Source organism: Haemaphysalis longicornis, unplaced genomic scaffold, assembly GCF_048455015.1.
Source record: "Haemaphysalis longicornis isolate Haplotype H1 unplaced genomic scaffold, Haemaphysalis longicornis Haplotype H1 scaffold_9, whole genome shotgun sequence".
NCBI classification, from domain to species: domain Eukaryota; kingdom Metazoa; phylum Arthropoda; class Arachnida; order Ixodida; family Ixodidae; genus Haemaphysalis; species Haemaphysalis longicornis.
In genome coordinates this window covers 32,206,387-32,229,281 of record NW_027526460.1, presented here as the reverse complement: position 1 = coordinate 32,229,281, position 22,895 = coordinate 32,206,387, and the positions used below count along the sequence as shown (strand labels likewise).

Sequence of the window (22,895 nt, the reverse complement as noted above, 5' to 3'; positions counted from 1 at the left end):
AAAAAAAAAACACGTTTTGTCGGGAAGCCATACCTACAGCAGCGCTATTTTACGGGCGAGCCAACTTTACGGCCCTGGAGGAAAGCTAACCTTAACGAGTTGCGCTGTTCGCGTGTCCAGAGATGCCGTGGCGCGGTCAGCGCATCCGTAACCCACAATCCTTTGGACCTCACGTGCTTTTCCATAAAGGCGACTTTACAGTGAATGCTTACTTGATTGCATGTAATGTACACCTGCACAACTTCACTAACATGTCCTCGTTGGCGTGCCGAGACCCGATATGCCGTTATTCATTTTCCCCTAAATTAATGTCCGAATTGCAGTAACTGACATGACTCTGACTTGCCCGCGGAATCATCTTATGGTACAATGGTAAGCAGCAATAGAGCGTTAAAACAGAGCGGAGAACCATTCCCAGTGCGGTACCCAGTGCACCTACGCATGCGCCCAACCACCAGTTTCCCCTCCTCTGCGCACGCGCAGTAGGGCCGTTCGCCTATCGGGTACCGTACCGGGACCGGATCTCCTCCCCGCTATACAGGTAAACCTGGACATAACTAACTTAACTAAAATTCGCAGTTTTTCGTATCATGCACGTTTCGAGTAAAAGCCGAGAAACGAAACGAAACCGCTATACATCAGTGACGGCGAACTCATGAACTCACCCTTCAAGGATTTATTTCAGTGTGAAAAACTGCGTGATTTCCGCCAGTTGATTTCCCACGAGCTTATAAGTCCCTGCACGGCTCTCTAAGGAAGCAAGGTCACTCACCCACGTACTCACAAACGTAGCTTAAGTATCACTTTTGCCCTTCGACACCTTTCGGTGTCTTAACTCGTTTCAATGACCAAACATATGCTGAAAGGACGCCTTTCCGCGAACTTGATGCTCTTTTCCGCACTCGAAATTGGTAACAGGGTGCTAGCTGGGATACTCAACCGGGGGGCGGCGCTCTCTTCTTTCTCGCCGGCGGAGACGGCATTTATGACGCGTGTCTTGGAAAGACTAAACTTTTCGTTTTCTGGCAACGGGCATCGTCACCGACGAACCGACACCGCAGATGGCGGTGGTGACGCGTGACTACACGCCGACAGGCAGGCCTAGAACCTAACCGACACTGCACACTGACACGTGTCAACGCACGGTAGTTTGCGGTGCGGGTGAAATTCGTAAATTTAGTGCATTTATTCAACCGATTTTTCCGAAAAAGTGCAAAAAACAGTGGTTCATAGGCGCAGTGAATTCGTTACATGAAGGTTTACCATTGCGACGTCTTCGTTACATAGAAATCGCAAAAACACCGGTTTAAATGGGGCTGGCAATGGGGAATCGCAGAACTTCGTTAAATCCAGGAATTCGTTACGTAGAGGTTCGTCACATCCAGGTTCAACGGTAACTCTGTAATGTTGCGGAACTTGGTATTAGCGTTCACGTGAGTATTAAGAAACAAGAATGCTCCCTTTTCTTACATTTTAAATAACGTGGCAAACCGAGATAACCTTCTCGCTGAGATGATGTCGCCAGCGGTCGTTAAGAATACTCTATTTGTCGATTAGTCGATCTATCTTTCCCTTTCTCTCTTTCTCTCAGCTCGCGTACGCGATATCGAGCAAAAGGGATGATTCTGACGGCGCGATACGAAGCCGAGAGTCGTGCATGCTGCTGCCAATATTTCTTCCTATCTGATATCATACGTTAAAGCTGATTTGATTTGGCTACTGCTAGCCCCTTGCTGTAGGCTGTTGCAGGAATTGGTTAATACATTATTCAGTAATGTCGAAACAGTGACACAATACACTTTGCATTTACGATAATGTAGTAAAAAAGGACAAAGGCAAGCAACAAAAGTAAAGAGAAACGTTGAAGAAACAAGGTACAGATAATGATGTCGGTAATTTACGACAATACCGGATTCGAGGTTACGTAATTTAGCATCTTTTGAACTAAAATTCATCAATCAGTCAGGCGAATGTAATGTAAGGAAACACATACTGATACAAATGCGCCCCAAAATGGCAGGCTGACGAGCATAATACATAATTGTAATCGGCAATGTTCAGTCACAGTCCAGGCTTGACACGCCCGAAACAAAAGCATCAATGTTGGTGCATATAACAACGTTGTTGGGTTGTTGTCTAACGATTGCAGCCAAACAAATAAAATTTACCAGCAGGAACAAATGTCCGTTATTACATGTGTATATTCTCTAACCAAACTGTAAGAAGCCAATTCATTTGTGTCTTGCGGATTTTTTGTTTTGGAAAACAAAAACAAATTTTAAGCGTGTTTTTTTTTTTCGGCAAACAAAAATGAAAAAAAAAAACGTTTGGTTACTTATAGGTGCCATTGGTGTTAGGTCACTCAGGACACAATTATACAGTCTGACAGTTTGTATAACATGCACAGAAATATACAGGCCATTTTATATTCCTCAGCCATGAACAATAACTGGTGCTGCAAGTATCCGGTTTCGAACCGACTCCGATGAACTCAGAACACGTGCAGCGAAGCACAGAACGTTATACATTGCACACTCGCAAGAAAACTTTATTCAAGGGCCTACCTTAAAGGGACCCTGCAACACTTGCCATCGACTACTAGTAATGTATTTTGGCATAAAGTCTATTGTCCCAGAAATCTCCTCCCGCAAGAATTATGAAAATCCGTTCACAATTAACGAAACTACGCGCGATGAGAAATCGCGCATAATCGTTCCCTCTCAACTCGAGCGCGGGCAACGCGACGAAAGCTGCGCGCTCTCTCCCGGAGAGGGGGGCGGCTCGCGGCGTTCTCTTCGGCGGCCTTCGATATATCACATGCCGGGTAGTTTTCTCCTTTTCTCCGCAACACGGAGGGGCCTATTTCCGGTCTGGTGCCACAAAAAAGCAGGCATGGGTGCCTGCTCGCAAGTGCGCGCTCGGGCTGGTAGGGCGTTTTTGAAGCAATAAACGTTTGTAGTCGAGTGGTCCCGTTGAAAGCGAAGTATTGAGCTCATCACTCAAACTCCGCGCGCACTCAAAACACAAAAGAAACGGCAAAACTGTGCCTACAGGTTCAGGCATAGAAGAGGTTCGTACACAGCGATGACGACGACGGAAATGGGAGAATCTACCCGCGAAGTTGACCAGTGACAGCCGATCGGGCAGCCATGGCCTATGTGACGTCCCTCAGGCCATGCATAATGAGGACAACTGAAGAGAGAGCGGTTTGTTTTTCCGCGTCTTTCACATCGATTTGCGCGCTCACCGCTTCACGTGCACGTGTAATATTTGGCTCAGGTATTCCTGGCAGTGTAATCTAAACGTCGCGCAGGTTTACTTGCACTGCTCAAAGAGTGTTGCAGGGTCCCTTTAAGAATGTCGTGTGGGTGGAAATCTTAAATTATACTTCGGTCCAGATTTGTGTATGACGACTACGTTCCTGCTTCGGTATGACCCATGCATTCTAGTTTTGCCTCACCGAAATTCGACCTTCTTATCGGTGCAATGCACTTCGCAGTGCATAGTTTAAGAAATTTGGCTATGCTATGACTGACGAAATAGCAAATATTCTTTAAACCAGATTCGAGGGGGACAAATTCGTTGTAACTGATGGCAGCACATCAGCCTCGGTTATGGCGTGGGTGTTTTGACTTGCGTATTTAATTTCGTGATGAAAGGGGAGCGCAATTATGCCCAGAAGGAATGTTAGGAAAAAGAACCGCTGTGGAATACGACACATTCAGCAGGGTATCTCTGACATCCAGGCGAAAATTACACAGGAAGCTTCTTTATCACGCCTGCACCTCGACTCCGACCAATAAAGTTCATTCATCATCGTCCTCATAGCAGGAATCATGGAATGAGACACAAACGAAGCATCGGTGACAAACCATCAAAGAAATACTAGCCGAAGAAAAATACTGACGAAAATATTAAATTACTTACAAAAATTAGATGCAAAGAGGGAAAAAAATTCAATGAATCAGGGAATACTGTTATCGACCGGATTCACGACACGAGACCCTAGATTGGCTCTTTGACTCTGTTACGTAAAGAAATCGACAACTGCAAACCACCCTGCGCTTGCGTCGTAGGCTGCTAGAAAAAAAAAAAAAAGTACAGCGCGCGGGGACTCGTAGCGTAACTTGAGTTACGAGCAGGCCAGTAAATTCAGGTGTAAACTAGGCTCGGTGTGGGGAGAAAGACCTGTGTGGGCAGGTGATAAGCAGCGCTTACTCAAAGCGTAACGCCAACTGACACCGTGTGCGCGGCGCGTGCCTTCCGCTCTCTCTCTCTCTCTTTCTTTCACTCTACTAGCGCGGTGAATCGTTCACGGCGAGGCAGTCGAGAAAGATAAGTAGGAGGCAAGATGAAGAAAAGGAAGAGTCCGGCAGCGGTGCATACGGCAACGGAGGAAACCAGACTCGAGCTGTCGGCTGGATGCGAGGAAAAGCCGGAAAGAAAAAAACACGTAAACCTGGCAAGAGGGGAAAGAACACGCTGCTCACAGGCGGTCCATCATCAATCTCGACACTCAGAGGAACTCTACCCTCGGGCGAAGGAGGAAAAAGAAAGAAAAGGTCGGGGGACCTCACACCCCTGGAAGAATCGAGAGAGGCTCACACTGACGTGACACCCCTGTCGAAGAAACAGTGCCGCCAGCAGAGTGTGTGTTGGGCTTTTTTCGCGCTCTCAGACTAGCGTACGGAGCGGCAAGGAACCCGTCGTTCGTTGCCGGCCAGCGGAAGCGGCTAGAAACCGGTCACGTCTTAGAAGAGGATGCCGTGTCCGCCAGGCATTACCCCTCTGGTGTGACGTGCGGACGTGTGACGACCAACGGCGACGATGAACGAACTTCGCGCACGCGCATTTCCAGCCGCTGTCGTCTGCTCTCCTGAGGGTGCTGCGCATGCGCACTTATATAGTCCTGTCGACTGCGACAATTAAACGCCGCTTGCAGCAGTGACAACACGTCTGCTCCCAGGTAGAATCAGTTGAAAAGAAGTAATCGAGCAAAATTTATTTCCTTCCATTTCCACCTTGCTTCGGCGCTGTTTCCTTCTTTTTTACCGAAAAATACCCGCGTGGCGGCAAAGAAAGGAAGTCTAATGGGAGCGGGAGGGGCGGAGGCAGCGGCGAGATGAAGAAGGCACTTCGTCCTGCGACATCAGGGAGCGACAGAGGAACAAGGAGACAAGAAACGACTCAGCCGCGCTCTCAGCACGAAAGCGTGTTTGGGAGAGGTTTCGAGAAGGGGGAGGGCAGAAAGCAAGATGCGGTCCGAAAAGGGCGACGGAAAAGTCCTCCGCCGCGGGTATCAAAAGCCGGCGGCACGCACACAACAGAGGAGGGCGAGGCTTCTCCGCGTACGCTAGTCGACCGGCTTGTTGGGTGGACGTAGCAGAACACGGGGGAGAGGGGAATGAAAGAAGCGGGCGGCGGCGGAGGAGCATGAAACGAGCGCCGAAGCAGCTCGAGTGACGGGAGAAAAAAGAGAAGCGCGACAAAAACTGTGTAGCGGCGAAGCAGACCCAAAAGTGGCGAGGGGTCAAAAGTAGTCTTTCGGCTGCCTTCCACATCAACTTCTCCCCTCCGCTCCTACTACTCTTCACGTCCACGGCACCCCAAGCCGGCTGCTCTAGCAGGTACCCATGGCAGGGCGGCTAATTACAACCCGCCAAGGAAAGACGAAATAACACGCGCCCCTCCTTTCCCCCTCGCCGGCCCCTGCTTTGTAAGCTTCGCTCGGTGCCGGCCTTACATCTCCTCGACGGAAGCGAAAAGAGAAAAAGAAAACCGTAAACAAATGCCGCAACGCTCCCCCTCCCATCTCCGAGGAAGCGGCGGCGCGCTCCTGGCAGTGGCGGCGAACTTCAAAAGCGTCAGCCTGCACGCCGCCGCAACTGCCGCTGTACGGCTCACTTGGCATTGAGTGTGCGCGGTAAAACATAGTGCCAAGGCCGGTCGCGCTTTTTTTGTCAGGTAAAAATTATCAAGGGTTAATTGAGGCTTTTTTATGTAAACCAAAAACGGAAAACTGTATTCTGTGCAGTGGCAAGTTTTTCACTACACTGATGATATTCCAAGAAGTCGCGGAGGGAGATTCGGAGATCCATTCACGGACTACATTTCCAACTCCTCCGCGGCCGGCTTCGGCTCGGTGCCGCCGGCTGCTTACTTGAAGTGCGGCGCCCACCGAAGGATGCTCATTCGGAGGTCGTGCTCCGTGCGGATTACACGCTCGCGTTGGTGCACGCCATGCCAGCTAGGCCGCAGCTCCTGACGACTCCGCGCTGACGTCACGTAACCGTGGTCTCCCCGACTGTGCGCGTGTTTGGAAACGAGTGACCCGTCATGACGAGTACGAGGACAATGTCGCCGCTTCGTTTTCTGCTACTCGCTGCTTTCGTGTTTCCTCACTTCCATGTGGACGCCCAAAGGATGCAGTTCGACCACGGACGGCGCAGCAAGTGTGAGCGCATTACTATTCCCATGTGCCAGGACATGCCTTACAACTTGACGCGCATGCCGAATCTGATGGGACACACCGACCAAAGCCAGGCTGCGATACAGGTTCACGAGTTCGTGCCTCTCGTCGAAATCGGCTGCTCCAGGCATCTGAAGTTCTTCCTGTGTTCCCTCTACGCACCCATGTGCACGGAACAGGTGGACACTCCGATTCCGTCCTGCCAGTCCATCTGTGAAGAAGTCAAGTCCAAGTGTCTCCCACTGTTGGCGCAGTTCAACTTCAACTGGCCGCAGGCGCTCAACTGCAGCCGGCTACCTGTGCCCGAAAAGAACGGTCTTTGCATGGAGTTCCCTCCAGGTGCCGACGAACGCTACTCGAAGTACCTCCTCGAAAAGCCCGAGCCGAGCAAGCTCTCTCCGCACAGCAAGCTTCTCAATCTTCCCTTGCCGCACGCTTTCCCGCCCTTCAAGAAGTTTCAGAACGGCCGCTTCTTCGACAGCTTCTCGACGGAGTCGTCGGCGGGTGGGCGCTCTTCCAAGAACTGTCCCGAGACCATGGTGGACCTTCCGGGACGAAATGTGGACCAGTGCATCCCTCGCTGTGGCGTCGACTTCCTCTTCACTCGCAACGACAAAAACTTCGCGGAGATCTGGATGGGCATCTGGGCGGCCGTGTGCTTCATGGCGACCATCTTCACCGTATCCACGTTCTGGCTCAACCCGACGCGTTTCCGCTACCCCGAGCGGCCCATCATTTTCCTGAGCCTGTGCTGCTGCTTCAGTAGCGTCGCTTACCTCTTCCGCATCTTCGCCGGCTCCGAGTTCGTCTCCTGCAACAAGTCCGAAGGCGTGGAGTCGCACCTCATCGTCGAAGGCATAGACAGGTGGGGGTGCATCGTGGTCTTCCTCCTCCTGTACTACTTCGGAATGGCAGCCGCGCTCTGGTGGTTCGTCCTCACCCTGTCGTGGTACCTGGCCGCCGGCAAGCAGTGGGGACACGAAGCCATCGAGTCTCTGGCCAGCTACTTTCATCTCATGTGCTGGGCACTGCCCGGGGTTTTGAGCATCGTCGTGCTCGCGCTGCGCCACGTGGACGGCGACGAACTGACCGGCCTGTGCTTCGTGGGAAACCAAAGCCGTGATGCCCTGCTTAGCTTCGTCATCGGCCCGCTCGGATTCGTCCTGTGCCTGGGCGGTCTCCTCATCTTGCTGGGGTTCGTGTCGCTCCTGCGGATACGCAAGCTTATGAAGGAAGGCGGCCGCAACACGAACAAGCTCGAGCGGCTCATGGTTCGCATCGGGATGTTCTCCGTGCTGTCGACGGTGCCCGCGCTGACGCTGCTGGCGTGTCTGCTCTACGAGTACCACCAGATGCCGGCCTGGAAGGCCCGTGCCACGGCCAATGTCGTCGAGTGCCTCGCCAAGCGGGGCGACGCTTCGGCCCCCTGCCGGCTGCAGGACAGTATTCCTCTGGAGGAAGTGTTCATGCTCAAGATCTTCATGTCGCTCCTGGTGGGCATTACGACGGGTGTGTGGATCTGGAGCAACAAGACGTGGACCGCCTGGGGCAACGTGTGCGCTTCGCGCTGTGGTCGTCGCGCGTCTCGCAGGCTGCAGTACACCAAGCCGCCGTTGCCGGCCGGTCTGCCGTCGCCCCAGTACCACCACCAGTTCCATCCGCTCCATGCGTCCATGGGAAGGACTAAGGGCCACTCGCACAGAAAAGCCCTGACTCATGTGACGATGGTTTGAGTGTGACCGATGACCTCGTGCCTTGTACATAACTAACTCTGTGACCCCTCCCTGTACATAAGGAACTGACCACCCTGTACATAGAACTGTTGCGTGAGTCGCGAATGGAGGAAATACGTGTAAATGAAAGCTGACAACTGAATAATATTTATTCTCGAAAATGATCTCACGTCTTCTCGTTGCTCTTTTGCTTTGTTTCGTTCAAGCGCATTGCTTGCGATACTCCCCAAGGGTAATAGCGATCGCGCTTGAATTCTGACTGTACGAACATAGCGGAAAAATCTTACATGAAGTTGTCTCTGAATCTAGATTGTCAAGTCTTGCCAATTCACCAAGTTACGCTGTCCCTCGGTTTTTGTTTTTGGTCCGTTTTACGCAGCCGGTTCTTGACGAAGGTGCGTGTGACGGTGTCAGGTGGCGTAGTTTCTGGCCACTGTTTTATACCTCCAGGTTAATGCGTTTTACGTACGGTCGCGTTGGGCGAACGAGATGCCGAGCGCACCGGTTTAGGCATAGTGAACAGATGAATATTATTTTCAAATGACTGTGATGGTTTTCAAGGTGGTTGAATCAGTCCGGTCGTCGCAATTTTTAGCACTGATCAATTATTGGGCACACCGTCGCTTTTTTTTTTTGCGTGTTTAGTAACTTTCCAAGTTTTATATGAATTATCTTCATACACACAGGAATGTTTATTCCCCTTAAAATATGCTCAATAAGGTCGGAGCAAAAGCTGGAGCGTTGCGCTGCCATCGCCCGTTTAAGTTAAAGAATTAAGATGCAACGATGGCAATAAATACCGTTGTGAAGTTTCAGGAACCCTTTACCAAAGCTTGCAACAATAAATAACGGTAGGTGCCGCCATATTTCTTAATTTTTCCCCCTACATCCAATCAATCTCCCACTCCAGCTAACCAACCGTAAGCGCTCGTTATAACAAATTTTCGCCTGATTCGAATTTTCGAATAACGAATATTCGAATATCGAAAATAACAAATATAACGAATTTCGCTATATTCGAATTTTAATGGTCCCAAGTGCAAGAAGAGAAAAATTATCCCCGCTTTCAACGAAGTACCGCTTGTAACAAAGTCAGTTTCCGGTCTGGGGCTTCGTCATAACGTTGATTTACTGTACTTCACTCTCCACGTGTTTCTCATCGGTCGGTCCATCAAACGCGCTGACTTCACTGTAATTATTCCGCTCGTCCAAACGCCGTTAACAACGATCTTACGAAAACGAAACATGCACCCCGCACGTCCGAAGCTTCACTGGGCCTTCCCCGCAGCAACTCGTGGGCCACGCTGAGTGACGAGCTGATCCGGGTGCACTGGCTGAAGAAAGGAACGCAGGAGGAGACGGGTATATACGAGTGACCGCAGCCGCTAGGAAGGAATGCAAGCCTTATTTATGAAAGTAAGCGACCGCCTCACTTGCATCGGGATTCCACGGTCTTTTCTTTTTTTCTTTTTTGCTGGGGCGGAGGGAATCTTTTCGACCAACTCCTCCCGGGGGCCATAAATAATTCAGCATCGCGGGACGGGGATCTACAACATTGCGGCAACACTGGCTCCGCCAGCGGCGCGAAGGAGGGAAGCCAAAGCCGCGGCCTTAATCCCTCCTCGGTGGATTACTTCACTACTTGGGGAGCTTTTACAAGGGACGAACAGGGGCCCCTCCTCTCTTGTGGCCCGCGGTGGCCTATACACAAAGACGGATTGCCCGCTCCTTGTCATTGCGCAGCGGGGAACGCCTCCTTAGGATGCGAGGCACGAACCGCCGGGGACATGCAGCACAGGTGGCTGAGTTTTATATAACCGCAACACATCACGCCGCCGCGATACCGCGGCGGTCCAGTCGGCCTTGCGAGCCCCCGAATTTTAAAAGCCCATGTCCTAGACTAAAAGGATGACAGGAATACAGGAATACCTGTCGTACGACAAAAAAGCCTGTTGTGACAACAGACGCCCTGTTGTCACGACACACATTCATGTCGTAACGACAAACTCAATTTTCCCAATGACAAACATTCGTGTAGTCATAACAGAATTGCCTGTGGCTACGACAGCCATCATGATTTCGTGACATAGCCAGCTGCCAGAATCGCGACAGAAGAATATGACAAGAGGACAGTACGACACGCAAAAAATGTGACAAACTACAGGAATTTTTCTTGTCGTCATTTCCTTCTCGTCATTTTCTTGTCCTCATATCACCACTAACGAGACGAGGCTTACGATGTCAACGAGACTAGAAAAAACAAAAACGAAACAGCCAGAACCGGGAAAAGCTGATGCTCATGCCAATGGGTCTGACTGGAAGTTCCATTTTGGGTTCCGTTTACACCGTAACAAGGAAATTTTAGTTCCGGTAACCGAAAGTGCTTTTACGTTATTTGTATACAAAAGCAACCAAATTACAGGCTAGGGTTCCGTTTAAGCGGCAGTTCCGTTTCAACGATTTCCGTTTATCAAAATCCGATTATATATAAATATAAATATATATATATATATATATATATATATATATATATATATATATATATATATATATATATATATATATATATATATATATATATATATATATATATATATATATATATATGTGTGTGTGTGTGTGTGTGTGTGTGTGTGTGTGTGTGTGTGTGTGCGCATGTGCGTGTGCAAATGTCATTACACATCGCGCACGACGGGCGAAGTGAAGGAGTGCGCAATTCGCGCTAATTGGAGCACTTTTACTGATATCGTGCTGTGTATGCACGCATTCGCGCATGCGCGCACAAGAGTAGGAGCAGCCTGCACCCACAGAGCCGAAGACGGCACCAAGAGCGCATAAGCGGCTCCAAATCGTTTGCCGCCGGGAAAGGTAAACTTGCCCATCCTAGAAACTCAATCTTTGATGGGAAGAAAGGGATCGGAGCCACAATTGCGGCCTTGCGCCTGGAGAACATGTAGACGACGCACATTATAGAACGTAAACTAGGGAAAGTTGGGATATGAACATGCAAGTTCCGAAGCATTTGTTCATAGACATTAAAGGGACCCTGCAACGCTTTCGATACGCGTTTTCACTCTTTCCTTCGCGCCTGGAACCCGTGTGACAGCTATAGTTATCGCCAGCACGGAGCTGCACTGCTTGATTTGCTCGTCACACCAGATACGCCTTCCGTTTCTGCTTTGTTTTTGTGGCTTTTTTGTAAGTTGCTATCGAAAAGCGTTCATTTCTGCAACTGAAGGAAAACCGGCGAAAAACCCCTACATGGCCTTTGTGACGTAATTCGAGCCGTCGAAGAACGTCAAGACCGAGAAAGAAAGCAAAATCTTTTGAGCGAGTTTACAAGTTACCTGATTGGCATAAAGCAGCACTTTTTTTGCTGATGTACTTCGCGACCGCTTAATCTAAGTATTGTGTGTGTTGGGTGACTACGTTCTGCAAGCATTTAAGATTTCAAAAAAGTTGAGGAAAGTGTTGCAGGGTCTTTTTAACTGTCATTGAAATATGTGAGAGGCATTCGTCTTAGATTGGACACAAACAGAATGAGGATGAGGATGACTATAATGGCTATGGTCGACTTGGGTTAACAAAATGTGATCATTGCTATCGTCAGTAGCCTCATATACTATCCGACGTTAAAGCAAATCTTAACACGTATGTCTTAAGCTTGGTCTTTTCGTACCCTGCGGCGTCTCATTTGCTGCTAATCGAGTGAAATGCCGCATTGCTCGTACGAATCTAGCTCATGACGTGGAGCTCGCATACCATTGCAATCGTAAAAGGAGTCGCTTGTGACAGTCAAGCATGCTTGCAGGGTTAATCCAGCCAATGACCAGACAAAATAATGTGTCCGAAAGTGTTTTCTTCCTAAATGAGAGCTAAGCACTGTATTAGTGTGTCCTTCGTACCCAGTGTAAAGAGCCTACAGCCCCTACCAATCGATATACGAACAATCAGAAGCATTTAAATTTCAACCCCTTGTTTGAGATCAATCACTGAAGTGGAACCAAGAATGGCCCTTCAACATTGCCGCAGCGATTTCCTTCCTTTTTCTGGCAACTGATGTTGAGGCACATCATTTGAGTATGACATAAAATATCGGACATGGCAGTAAGTACGTTGTCGGAAGCAGATGGACAGCGGAAGGCGAGACTTATGCAGAAGTTTTGCAATGGCGATGCTTGGCATGGAAGTACAGGTCTGAAGGAGTGTTCTGGTACCTTTCGAGTTGGACAGCAACAACTGGTATCGTAATCATGCAGAGGTGGGCTAAACCACGGTGACACCTTGTATTGAATCATTAGCACCTTTTAAGCGCCTCCAAGAATTATATATTTCTGGACGATATGGCCTTATTGTAGATTAAGAGAGGTAGGCCGAATCTTGTCTGAGCCGCGGCCGCAAAGCAGGTTTTGATAGGCTCTGTGAATAAATGATACTCGCATGCCCATCCTCGTTCTCCAACGAACGAACAAGGACATTATGGTTTTCCAGAACAATCAGCATGAACACTGCCTGAACAAAAACCTGCGTAGTTTGCTTTCATAAATTTCCATCGCGCACGAAACATAACGCATTTTACCGGTAATACAGGATGAAACATAAACGGCGTGCAACAACTTGCACTGCCAGTTTTTTTTCTCTGTTTTATTAAACCAACAAACCGACCTAATTGAATTCTTCTGTGTACATCAACATCAACAGCATCGTTCCCATTTTAAAGAGAAGCTTCAATGCTCTCACTGATGCGTCTGTAACGCGATAACGCCCTGCAGGAAAGCCAACTTTCTCTGACGTTGGTGGCGAATGATCGTAGGTGGAGTGAAAGAAAAAAACACTTGAGCTGGCCGGAATTGAACCTGGGTCCGCCGCGTTATGAAGCCGGTGTCTATCCAACTGCGGTCGAAGCGGTTTGGAAAGCTCAGACGACAACCAAAGAATCCGTTGCGAGAAAGGTTAGCGTTAAACAATCGTTGTCGTTAGACGGAGGGGTGCATGATTTGTAACACCAAAGTGATTTTTTTCCCGGATAAATGAAGATTTCGCTGATGTCATATCCGTCACGGAAGTGACGCCTGTACAATGAAGCAAGCTGCCTGTAAACGGTGCCCCCCTGCACAAAGGGTCTTCTTGCGGGGAAGCAACCTTTAGTACTAATGAGTACGTTATACCTAGGGTTTGTCGTTTTCGGGTTTTATATTTTAACACGAACGTGCTTTATGCCGCGATACCCCGATATTTCGCTTACGTCATATCCGTCACGGCAATGACGCCTGTACACTTTTGCCGAAGCGACCCGCCAGCAGAACGTCACTCGCCAAGCACACCCCCAAGACCGCCGACGATCCGCAAATCATGCTCAGCTGCAGATTTCGCCGCACATTTCACTTTCGTGATTTACTTATTCCTATGACAGAAGAATCAACAACATTTCTTCATTGTCATCGTCACCACTTTATCTGGCCTATAGCAGGCTAGGCATCCTATCTCGGCTGACATCTTCAGACTCACTAAAGTTCGTTCTCTCTCTCTCACTGGCCGCGAACAAGCGGTCATCCACCCAAAAAAACCTCAGGTGAGGGCCCCACGTCCATCACAGTTCACTTTGCGGAACACGCCAGCGCTGCGCGCAAAGGCGCGCCAAAAATGGTCATTGGGGAATGAGCCCCTGCGAGCCTGGGCGAACCCCCGAAAGAAACAAACAACGAATCGAGCGGGGAGAAGAGCACGCGAAATGGCGATTGCCGGCCGGTCTGGCGGCCCCGTCAGGCCTGACAATGGGCAAGTATGACTGACAACGGATCGACAGTAATGGCGAGGCTGGATATCTCCTCCCGTGATTGCGGGGAAGGCGCACTGGGCCGAGAAAAGAGTCCTGGAAGCAGAAGGGGCCGCGCTCATTGTGTAGCGCATGAACGCCGCAGCTGTCTTGCGGGGCCTGCTCGACGAACCGTACAACGATGTCATTTTCGGAGTCTGCCTGCAATGGTGCCAGGCGCCGGCGTCGCTTATTATAGGCTCCGTCGGGTCGAGCTAGCAGAAGGAGATGTGGCGCGCGTCTGGGTGTTCCGTAACATTTTTGGGGAACGACGACGTTTCCAGGCTTTCCGTGTGCGGCTGTGTGCGTGATACGAGGCTGACAGTGCGCTATGCAATGACCTGGGCTGTGTACTGAGGCTTTTCGTGGTGTCTTAGTTCTTCTCTTTTACGCTTCTGCCTCGCCAAGCAGCGCGGCGGAAATTGTCTATATTTAAGCTACCGCAGTAGCTGGTTGGGAGGCGGGGATGGAAGGCCGCCTACTCTTCACACATTTATTTTTGCCATTCACTTCCCATTCAGAGTGGTGACATATCAACTTTTTGCTTCCCTCACGTAAAGACAGGGGTGGTTTCGGGTGCTGTAATCCTGCGCTGAGGTAACAAATAAACGGGATATAAAAGTTGACGCGTACTAAATGTACTGCTTCTTTTGTCCCTATATCCCGCCCCAGTCGGTTGTCCAAATTCCTGAAACCTCGTCCAGATGTCCGAAGAGCCCTCTCTACACAAAACGTCTCTTGCACTCGTGCTTCGGACAACTCACAGCCAGCAACTCGCCGACGCCCTTTACGGGCAACCGAAAGCGTGGGAAACCCTTCCAGCATTATGATGCGGTCGCATTTCATGTTTCGCGGAAGTAAGATTGGTTTTTTTTTTTTTTTTGCACATTGATGGGCACCGGGTAATTGCCATACCTTAAAGGGAAGGTGAAGCGGTTTTAGAATTAAAAGAAAAGTTGACTAGCAGCAAGTACACATTGAATAGTTCATGTGTACGAAATATTTTCGCAATACATGCAATAGAAGCGGCGAAATGCGCAAACAAAAGTGGCCCGATGCCCCGCCCCCATCTCGCCGCGCGATGCCGGAAGACCGAAGAGCGCGGGCGAAAACCGGCTCAAAAACGTCATACCTGGACTTCCGGCCGGATCGGCCGCCTCGGCCATGCTCTTTTCGCCGTGTTTCCTTGTGAATGATACTTGTTGTTGTTGTGGTTGATAGCACTCATTTGTACAATTTTCGTGTTCAAAAAGTATGCACGAACGCCAAACGAGGCATACGTTATCATGCCGTATTCCTAAGCAGAATAATGCCACGCCGGGATGCTTGATAACATACGGAAGCGACAGCCGAGGTGGCTGTGCTTGATGACAGAGAATATACTACACTACGTTAAATACTTTGTAAACCACTCCAATGCGTTTTTTTTTTTTTGATGCGACGGACGTGAATGTTCACATTAAATTCTAGATTTAGAAAGGATGGGGAATACTGCTGTACTTTGGCCGGGGATGTTTCGTTCCATTCCAGAAACCAAGTCACAGTTGTTCAGGAAATACTTGTTTCGTTAAACGCGTCGGTTTTCTGTCCCTATGGGCTCAGAACAGTGTTCAAAAAAACAATTTTTTGGCGAAACTAAAACAAGGGGCCAATCCTGATAGAAGTTCTCTCCCGGCTAAGAGGTAAACAGTATTCGTACAAAGTAAAAGAACCAAGACAACCAGATTACTTATTTTGCAAGTATACATGTCACGATAAGGTGATGTTTGTCTGGAATTAAAAAAAAAAAAACACCACTCCGAACCACCACCGTGCCATAATTTGTGTTGACTGCGGGGGCCTAATTTTTTGCCCAAGATTCCGTGTGGCTGCATATTATAACCTGGCAAGCACTTGTTGTCACTGAACCTCAAGTGTGCTCCAGTGATAGTCGGTGATATATATAATGCTGATACTAAAAAAATTAGGAGCGAAGAGTAAATATACGGCCTCTGTCCGACTAGCGCGGTAAATGCTTAAATCTAGAAATGGTGAAACAGGCCAACGATTCATTATCACAAACATTTGGTGATTGTTACCTAAAGTAACGTAACTACAACGTAACTGCCTTGTCGACTGGTCTGTTAATTATAACGAGGTGGCCGTAATATTGTAGCATAATGCGCAACGCACAAGCGAAAATCAAGCCCTACTACAGCCAATAATGCTGAGCAGGCACTAGTATGCTGCAGTGTTTTCAGAATAAATGCATGTGAAGCAGTAAGACGCCACTCATCGAAGTGCAGTTAGCAATCGCGGAGGCGCCGTAGCGCCGCTACCGAAATGGCGCGCGCGTGTGGGTCTGTGTACGGGGATGAGTAACGGGGCTGAGGTGGGCGACAACGAACAAAGGAAATGCGGAAGCAGAGTCTGCTTGTTGGTTTATGCGTGTACCGGCAAGATGTGTCTCGCATATACGTTTACAGCGCATGAACGCTATTTTTTCGCGCAGTGCACGTACGTGCTTTTCGCTGGTAGATTGTTTATAAAACGCCCATTAATCTTCGGCATAAATGGTTTTGTGTATAATAAGAAACAGTTAAGGCAGTACCCAATATTAACATAATCTATAAAATCCCCCTATGCTGGTTGCCTAATTCAAAAATATTTTGATGGAACCCACTAGTCGACATCACAGTCACTGCTTTGGGGTTCTCTGTCGTGTAAAGCAAATTTAAGCGCCAAGATAATTGAATCAACAGCACGGGAAATTATAAAACAAACTTCCAGTCATGTGCGAAAATTAAACTGCAAGCTAAATTGCCGCAAAGGCAACCGTGCGATCGTTCGCAATGCTTCCGACAACCCGCGCGGCCGAAGGGTGTCCTCCTTTGACGTCATGACGGGCGCAACCAATCAGGGGCGTCAAAAGACGAAAAGCGCGCGTTTTTCAAAAGGGGCCGCGCTTTTTGCAATATAAATGCCACTTGGACTCATTTACGATAAATTTCAATGTAATATTCGGAATCAGCGCGCAAGAAACTATATAACTGTTAATCTAACTCAATTTTTTTGGAAAGCGCTTCAGCTTCCCTTTAACCCTTGGAAACTAGTATCGTGGGAGAAAATAACTTTAAAAACAAACAACTAAACAGCGGCTCAGCTGTTGGGGGCTTATCGCGAGCCGTGTATGTATACGTACCGCATACAGACCACATGTCCGCCGCTTGCCGGCGCATGGCACGACCATGCTTTTTCTGCCGCCATATCGCTCCTCTCCAAGGAGTGCCTGACAGGCCCGCGTGTGTGCGGTGCACAAACAAACGCACGCACGCGGTTTGAAATGCGCGCTGGGAGAGCCGCCGCCGCCAGCCTAATCTGGACAGACAATCGCCGGTGCCATATATAACAGAGCGCGCGCGCGCGCGCCCGCCGGGGCTAGCCCGTGAGGCCTGGGTGCCGATAGCATCGCCCTCGGTGGAAGACGCCGACTTCGGCGGCGCCGAGTGCACGATCCACTTCGACGGCTGCTTCTTTCCCGGCCGCTGCACTGAACAGATCCTTCGCTGGATGTACGGTGGGAGCGCCATGTGTTGAGCGTGCCCATGAATTCAGTCTCTAAACATTCACCTTTGAGACAGAAGGGGCTCGCGGCTGCGTTATTGAAGACTGGCGCATCTGGTGGCAGTGGAGCTGGAAGTGAAAGATTCGCGGAATAATTACCCTGTAATAGTCAATGACACTGGCCAGTGAGGGGGCGGGGGTGTGATGAACAAAGGAAGGTGCAAAGGCCTTGCATACTTTACGCGTCACCAGATCCCGCGGAAAGATGCGAAATGCTCACGCCGAGAGGGCCCAAGACGGCAGCCGAGTCTAATGAAGCGGACAATCGACTGTCGCTGCGAAAAGTATAGTGTGCGGTTCGCAAGAAATCTTTCGGGGAGAACTAATGACACCGGTGATGTTAGAAGGGCATTGGGTTCTACTGTGTAAGTTGAACTGAAAGGAATCCCTGTGACTTTTCAGCCGCGAAGACACAGAAAGCGTATTTAGAGCTATAGCTGCAATGCAAAAGCGGCCTGCGCTAAAATGTCGCTTGAAAACTCGTTATTTGATCATTGATTTCCGCAAAGAGATATCTCGGCTGACCCTTATCCTCCTACCGGTGATAAAGGGCCCGCCAAATCACGAGGATACGCAGAGTCTACAGGTGAGATTGCAAACGAAGATCATATAAGTAACGAGACACAAGAAACATTCGAAGTTTACTAGTTCCGTGCCAGCCGGGATAACAATGGGCGTACGTAATTTAGCAGTCCTGGATAGCTCGCTGTCCGTCCGCGGACTGTTTTCAGACTGGAGGTCCCGTAAAAATATTTATTTATTTATTTATTTATTTATTTATTTATTTATTTATTTATTTTACCCACGGTGGCTATAGCTAAGGCGTTGTGATGCTGAGCACGAGGACGCGGGTTTTATTCCCGGCCGCGGCGGCCGCTCTTCTGATGGAAGATAAAAGCAAGCACGCCCGTGTGTTCGAGATTTCGCCGCACTTTAGAAATCCCCAGGTGGTCAAAATTAATCCTGAGCCCTCCACTACTCCGCGCCTCATCGCCTAGGGCGCGTCGGCGCGTTAAGGCCTTCAATCAATCAATCAACAATCGATCAATCAATCAATCAATCAATCAATCAATCAATCAATCAATCAATCAATCAATCAATCAATCAGTCAGTCAATCAATCAATGAATCGATCGATCAATCAATTATTCATCTAAATACCTAAGGGCCCAAACAGCATTACATAAGAGAGCGACATAAACAGAGATTTCTTAACAAATCAAGCATGCAGAAGATAATAAAGATAATCAGTCAGGCATCAAAAATATACAGCAGAGATCGCGACAAAGATTTGCACGGTAAGTACAATTGGAAACACAGTACTTGCCGCTTATACACAAGCAAAGATTGCAATGGCTAAGATTGTTTATCACTTGCAATAAAAGCGAGTAAAGGTTCATTTCTGTGTGTGGGCGACAATTCTAGCAGGCAGAGAATTCCACTCGTTTATTGACAAAAGAAGGGGAGAATATTGTGTTTCTTTGTGCGAGAAAACGTAGGTTCTATCTTTTGATCATGGGCGATACGTGTGGAAATGTAAGTGGTAGCAGGGTGAATGAGGGTTCGATGGAATGGTGAATCACTGTGGCATAATCTCTGGAAGTAAGATAGGGGGGGGGGGGATTTTCTGCGCATGGAAAGTGGTGGGAGATTCAAAATTTGCTTAATGAGTGACACGAGGAACTCGAGCGCCCGATCACAGCCCCAGGGCAGTATGCGGTCTGTCAGGGACTGATAATCGAGGAGGTCCAATAACGGTGACCGCAATTTAGCTTTCTTTTGATAAACATGACGCTACCGTCTTCGGGAAGGTAAGGAGGGCACATTCGTATCTCTGTATAGTGTAGTGTGAACACTTACAGGGGCAGGGAAGCCCTCAGTGCTTCTCTGCCCCTAGGGAGGCGCTACAAGCGCTGTGGGAATTACTAGGGAATTTGGTGAACCGTCCACAGTCTGGATCCGGAGCAACAGGAGGTGCACGTGATGGTAGATGAATACAGGAGGATCACGCTCGTGGTATTCTAAGATGTAAGTGCACGTTTTGGCCGGCACACATGACACTGAAGTGATTGGCAAATATTGCGGGATTACTAGCGCAAATTGTAGTCTGGAGTCTCTAGGCCATGTTTCGACCGCTCTCGCTGCGTTTACGCGACTTTATTCTGTAGAAAAGTCAGTTTGAAAGTGCTGACCTCGCCTCTGCATCCACCTTGCCGATTTCCTATGACGTTTCGTATGGTGTTCAAACGAGATGACTTGACTTGACTGCGCTACTCCACGGCTCGCTGACCTTCCGACAGAATCAGTCGGCCGAGCGTTTAGTCGGCCGGCCGCCGGCGGTTCGTGGCAATTCGTTCACTCAGTTGAAACTAAACGATGGCACGTGTGTGTTTTGAAGAATATGCCTTTAGTTTCTTAGTTTGTAGACTGTATCAGGCTCTAAGTCCAAGTCGCTCCACCCAAACCCATATGCCACGCTTCGCTGACTGGTACGCTAGTAGAAAAATCTAAGGCAAATTAAAGGCGGGAGTGTGTCAGTGAAGTTAATATAGGTACTAAGAAATTAAAATCAACCGAAACTTTTATTTACAGCGTAAAACCAAGGTTTGGTAAGAACTTCTTGCGCTGGGTGAACTAGCACAGCGGCCAGCAGCATGACCACACATTTGCGACATTTGTGATGGCTGTTCTGGCTAAGAAATGAAGTCGCCAGAGATGACAATGAATAAAATCTTTATTGACAACAATAGGTGCATTTGTGGGAATTTGGGGGACGCTTACTGCACAAGCGTTATTCAAGAAATAGTTATTTAAGCTGTTTGGAATGCTAAAACTAAACAAAACTGCACACAGGCTATACGATATATTATATTTCCGTGCTTGACAGTGCTGGCTTATAGCCCAGTGGTCTGGACTCTGGAGCAATAAGTCCGTTGTTTTGCAATTCGGAAGTTCGAATCCCCGATAGCTCGTTTTTTAAAGTTGATTTGTTTGTTTTGGGGGCAATGTTTTCTATATTTAATTCATCATTTTCCGCTGCATAACGTTCATTGCGCCACGAGCGAGTTCGCAGAATGCGTGCAGACTGACACTGACGCGCTGGTGAGTTCTCGTTGGCGTGGTGTTGCCATAAGCGCCGACTGCTTGAGGGCACAGTCCCGAATAAGCCGACCCTTGGCCTGGTGCGAATAATTAAGCCTACTACGATACAGGCACGAACCTGGCAAGCTCCGAAGGTGGGGGAAAAACGCATCGAAAGTGGGCATCTCCAGTGACGCGGAATTCCTCCTCTGCGGTAGCCTCGGCTAGTGATCGTTACGATTCCAAGCCGTGCTGATAGGCTTATCTGGCGCATTTTACTGCTGACAACATGGCAGAAGCGCGGTATGCCGATTACTGAGATATCTAGAATTCCTAGTCAACAATAGCGTCGGATGCCAAACGTTGTTTCACCGAACCGAAACCGAAACCGAAACTGGCTTGAATTCTATTCGTGGACATCGTCCAGTCACAGTAGCACCTCGTACGGATGTCACTGCTTTAGTTGGTGCGGCCGCCGCAGACCGCGCGTGGTAGTTTTTTCCTGCTTCAACCTTTATAAAATAACTATAGCCTTATCAACCGCATAAACGATGAAAAGTGTGTTTGAGCCAGCCTACTAAATGCAAGCAAAAACAGAAGCTTGACAAATTCACTTCAGTGTCCCTTTAATGAGCATGGCTCGGAGTCATACATTCTAAAGCAGCGCCTGGGTGACGGCTCGGAGGGCCCAAGGTACGGGGCGGTGTTTCTTCCCGCGTCACAGGCTTTTCCTGGAGCGTTCTTGATGGGTCATTGTGGTTCGGTGGGTTCAGCCCATTTGCACCCTGGATTTGTCCCTCGAAGCAGCGCCAAGCTCTACGGAGTCTGTTCTCTTGTTTGGATGACATTGGCCAACTTTCAAAATTGTAAATTACGTGGCCCAAGCTCAGACCAAAAACCAAATTTGTGAAAGTCGGTTATCGCGCCCCACAACAGTATTTTTTCCTTTCCTCCCAAGCACTTTATTCAGCCTTTTCTTCCCCCATCCCAATACCTTAGCAGAGAAGCATGTAGGCGACTGTCAACACCGGCGAACCTCTCTGCTTTTTCAATAAAGCGCCTTCCCTCTCTGTGTCACCAACTGGACTAGGTAGGCTTGGTCAGAACGAAGTTCCCTCATATAGGAAGGACTGTCTCACGTAAGACAAAATGGATGGAAATCTTGAAATTCAATGGTTTCCTCTCTCCTTAATCCACGATTATCATTTATAGGTTAAGATTAGCTGTGGTACAATTAGCATGGTACGGAAAACGGTGCGTTGTGTTCAGAGGTTCTTTACGGTGAATTTCGAAAACTAATCGGTCAAAACAGTAGATACCTATGCTAAGTTTTCTTGATGCGTAAGTACTAAAAATAAAAGCTTGCTCAATAGAAAATAAAGCTTCTATAAAAATGCCCCATATAGGTCTCTGAGCATAGGCTCCAACGGTAAAAAAAAAAAAGTGAATGCGAAAGACGTGCGCTTCCCCACGTTAAGCTTCGTGTTCCGGTATTTCAAGTGAGTACGAAGAGGAGAAAAAAAATCTCTTATTTGAGGTGATATACAAGCAGTGCAGACCCCAACGCTAAGCTGAAAATGCGCAGAGAGAGGATAAGGAAAACACTGTGGTTGATTCCTCCGTCACAGGAATCAGTAAAACACGAAAGTGAAATGTGCAGCGAAATCTGCAGCTGAGCATGATTTGCGGGTGGGCGGATGTCTTGTGGGTGTGCTTGGCGAGCGACGTCCTGCTGGCAGGTCGCTTCGGCAAATGTGTACTGGCGTCATTTCCGTGACGGATATGACGTCAGTGAAATCTTGGGGTACCGCGGCATAAAACACTTGCGTGCTAAAATATAAAACCCAAAAACGAACAACCCTAAGTATAACGTACTCTTTAGTACTAAAGGTTGCTTCCCCGCAAGAAGATCATATGTGCAGGGATGCACCCTTTACAGGCCGCTTGCTTCGTTGTACTGGCGTCACTTCCGTGATGGATATGACGTCAGTGAAATCTTCGTGTCTCCGGGAATAAAACACTTTCGTGTTAAAATAACTTTGAATACGTTTTAAGGTAGGAGAAAGGAATAACAGTAGAGAAAAATTTCTTTGTTTAAGTACTGAGGGGGGGGTGCCTTTAGCCCAAGACATAAACTATTACGACGTTGCCCGAGCACTGGTGATACGCATAAGCTGCTCGTTCAGGTCCGAACT

The 22,895-nt window shown here is 48.6% G+C and overlaps 2 protein-coding genes across 2 annotated transcripts in view; one reads left to right on the top strand and one right to left on the bottom strand.

Annotated features, from left to right (window-relative positions):
* The window catches only part of LOC144152436 (uncharacterized), a 294,334-nt gene that overhangs the window by 151,780 nt on the left and 119,659 nt on the right, over positions 1-22,895 (bottom strand). The gene's annotated exons all lie outside the window — the stretch shown is intronic.
* Positions 6,111-8,360, top strand: LOC144153954 (frizzled-10-B-like). The gene has a single exon (XM_077685747.1). The coding sequence runs from the start codon at positions 6,337-6,339 to the stop codon at positions 8,200-8,202; it is 1,866 nt and encodes a 621-aa protein (XP_077541873.1). The 5' UTR covers positions 6,111-6,336; the 3' UTR covers positions 8,203-8,360.

Excerpts from the sequence above, each read along its gene's own strand:
- LOC144153954 (XM_077685747.1), top strand. The coding sequence starts at position 6,337 with ATGACGAGTACGAGGACAATGTCGCCGCTTCGTTTTCTGCTACTCGCT.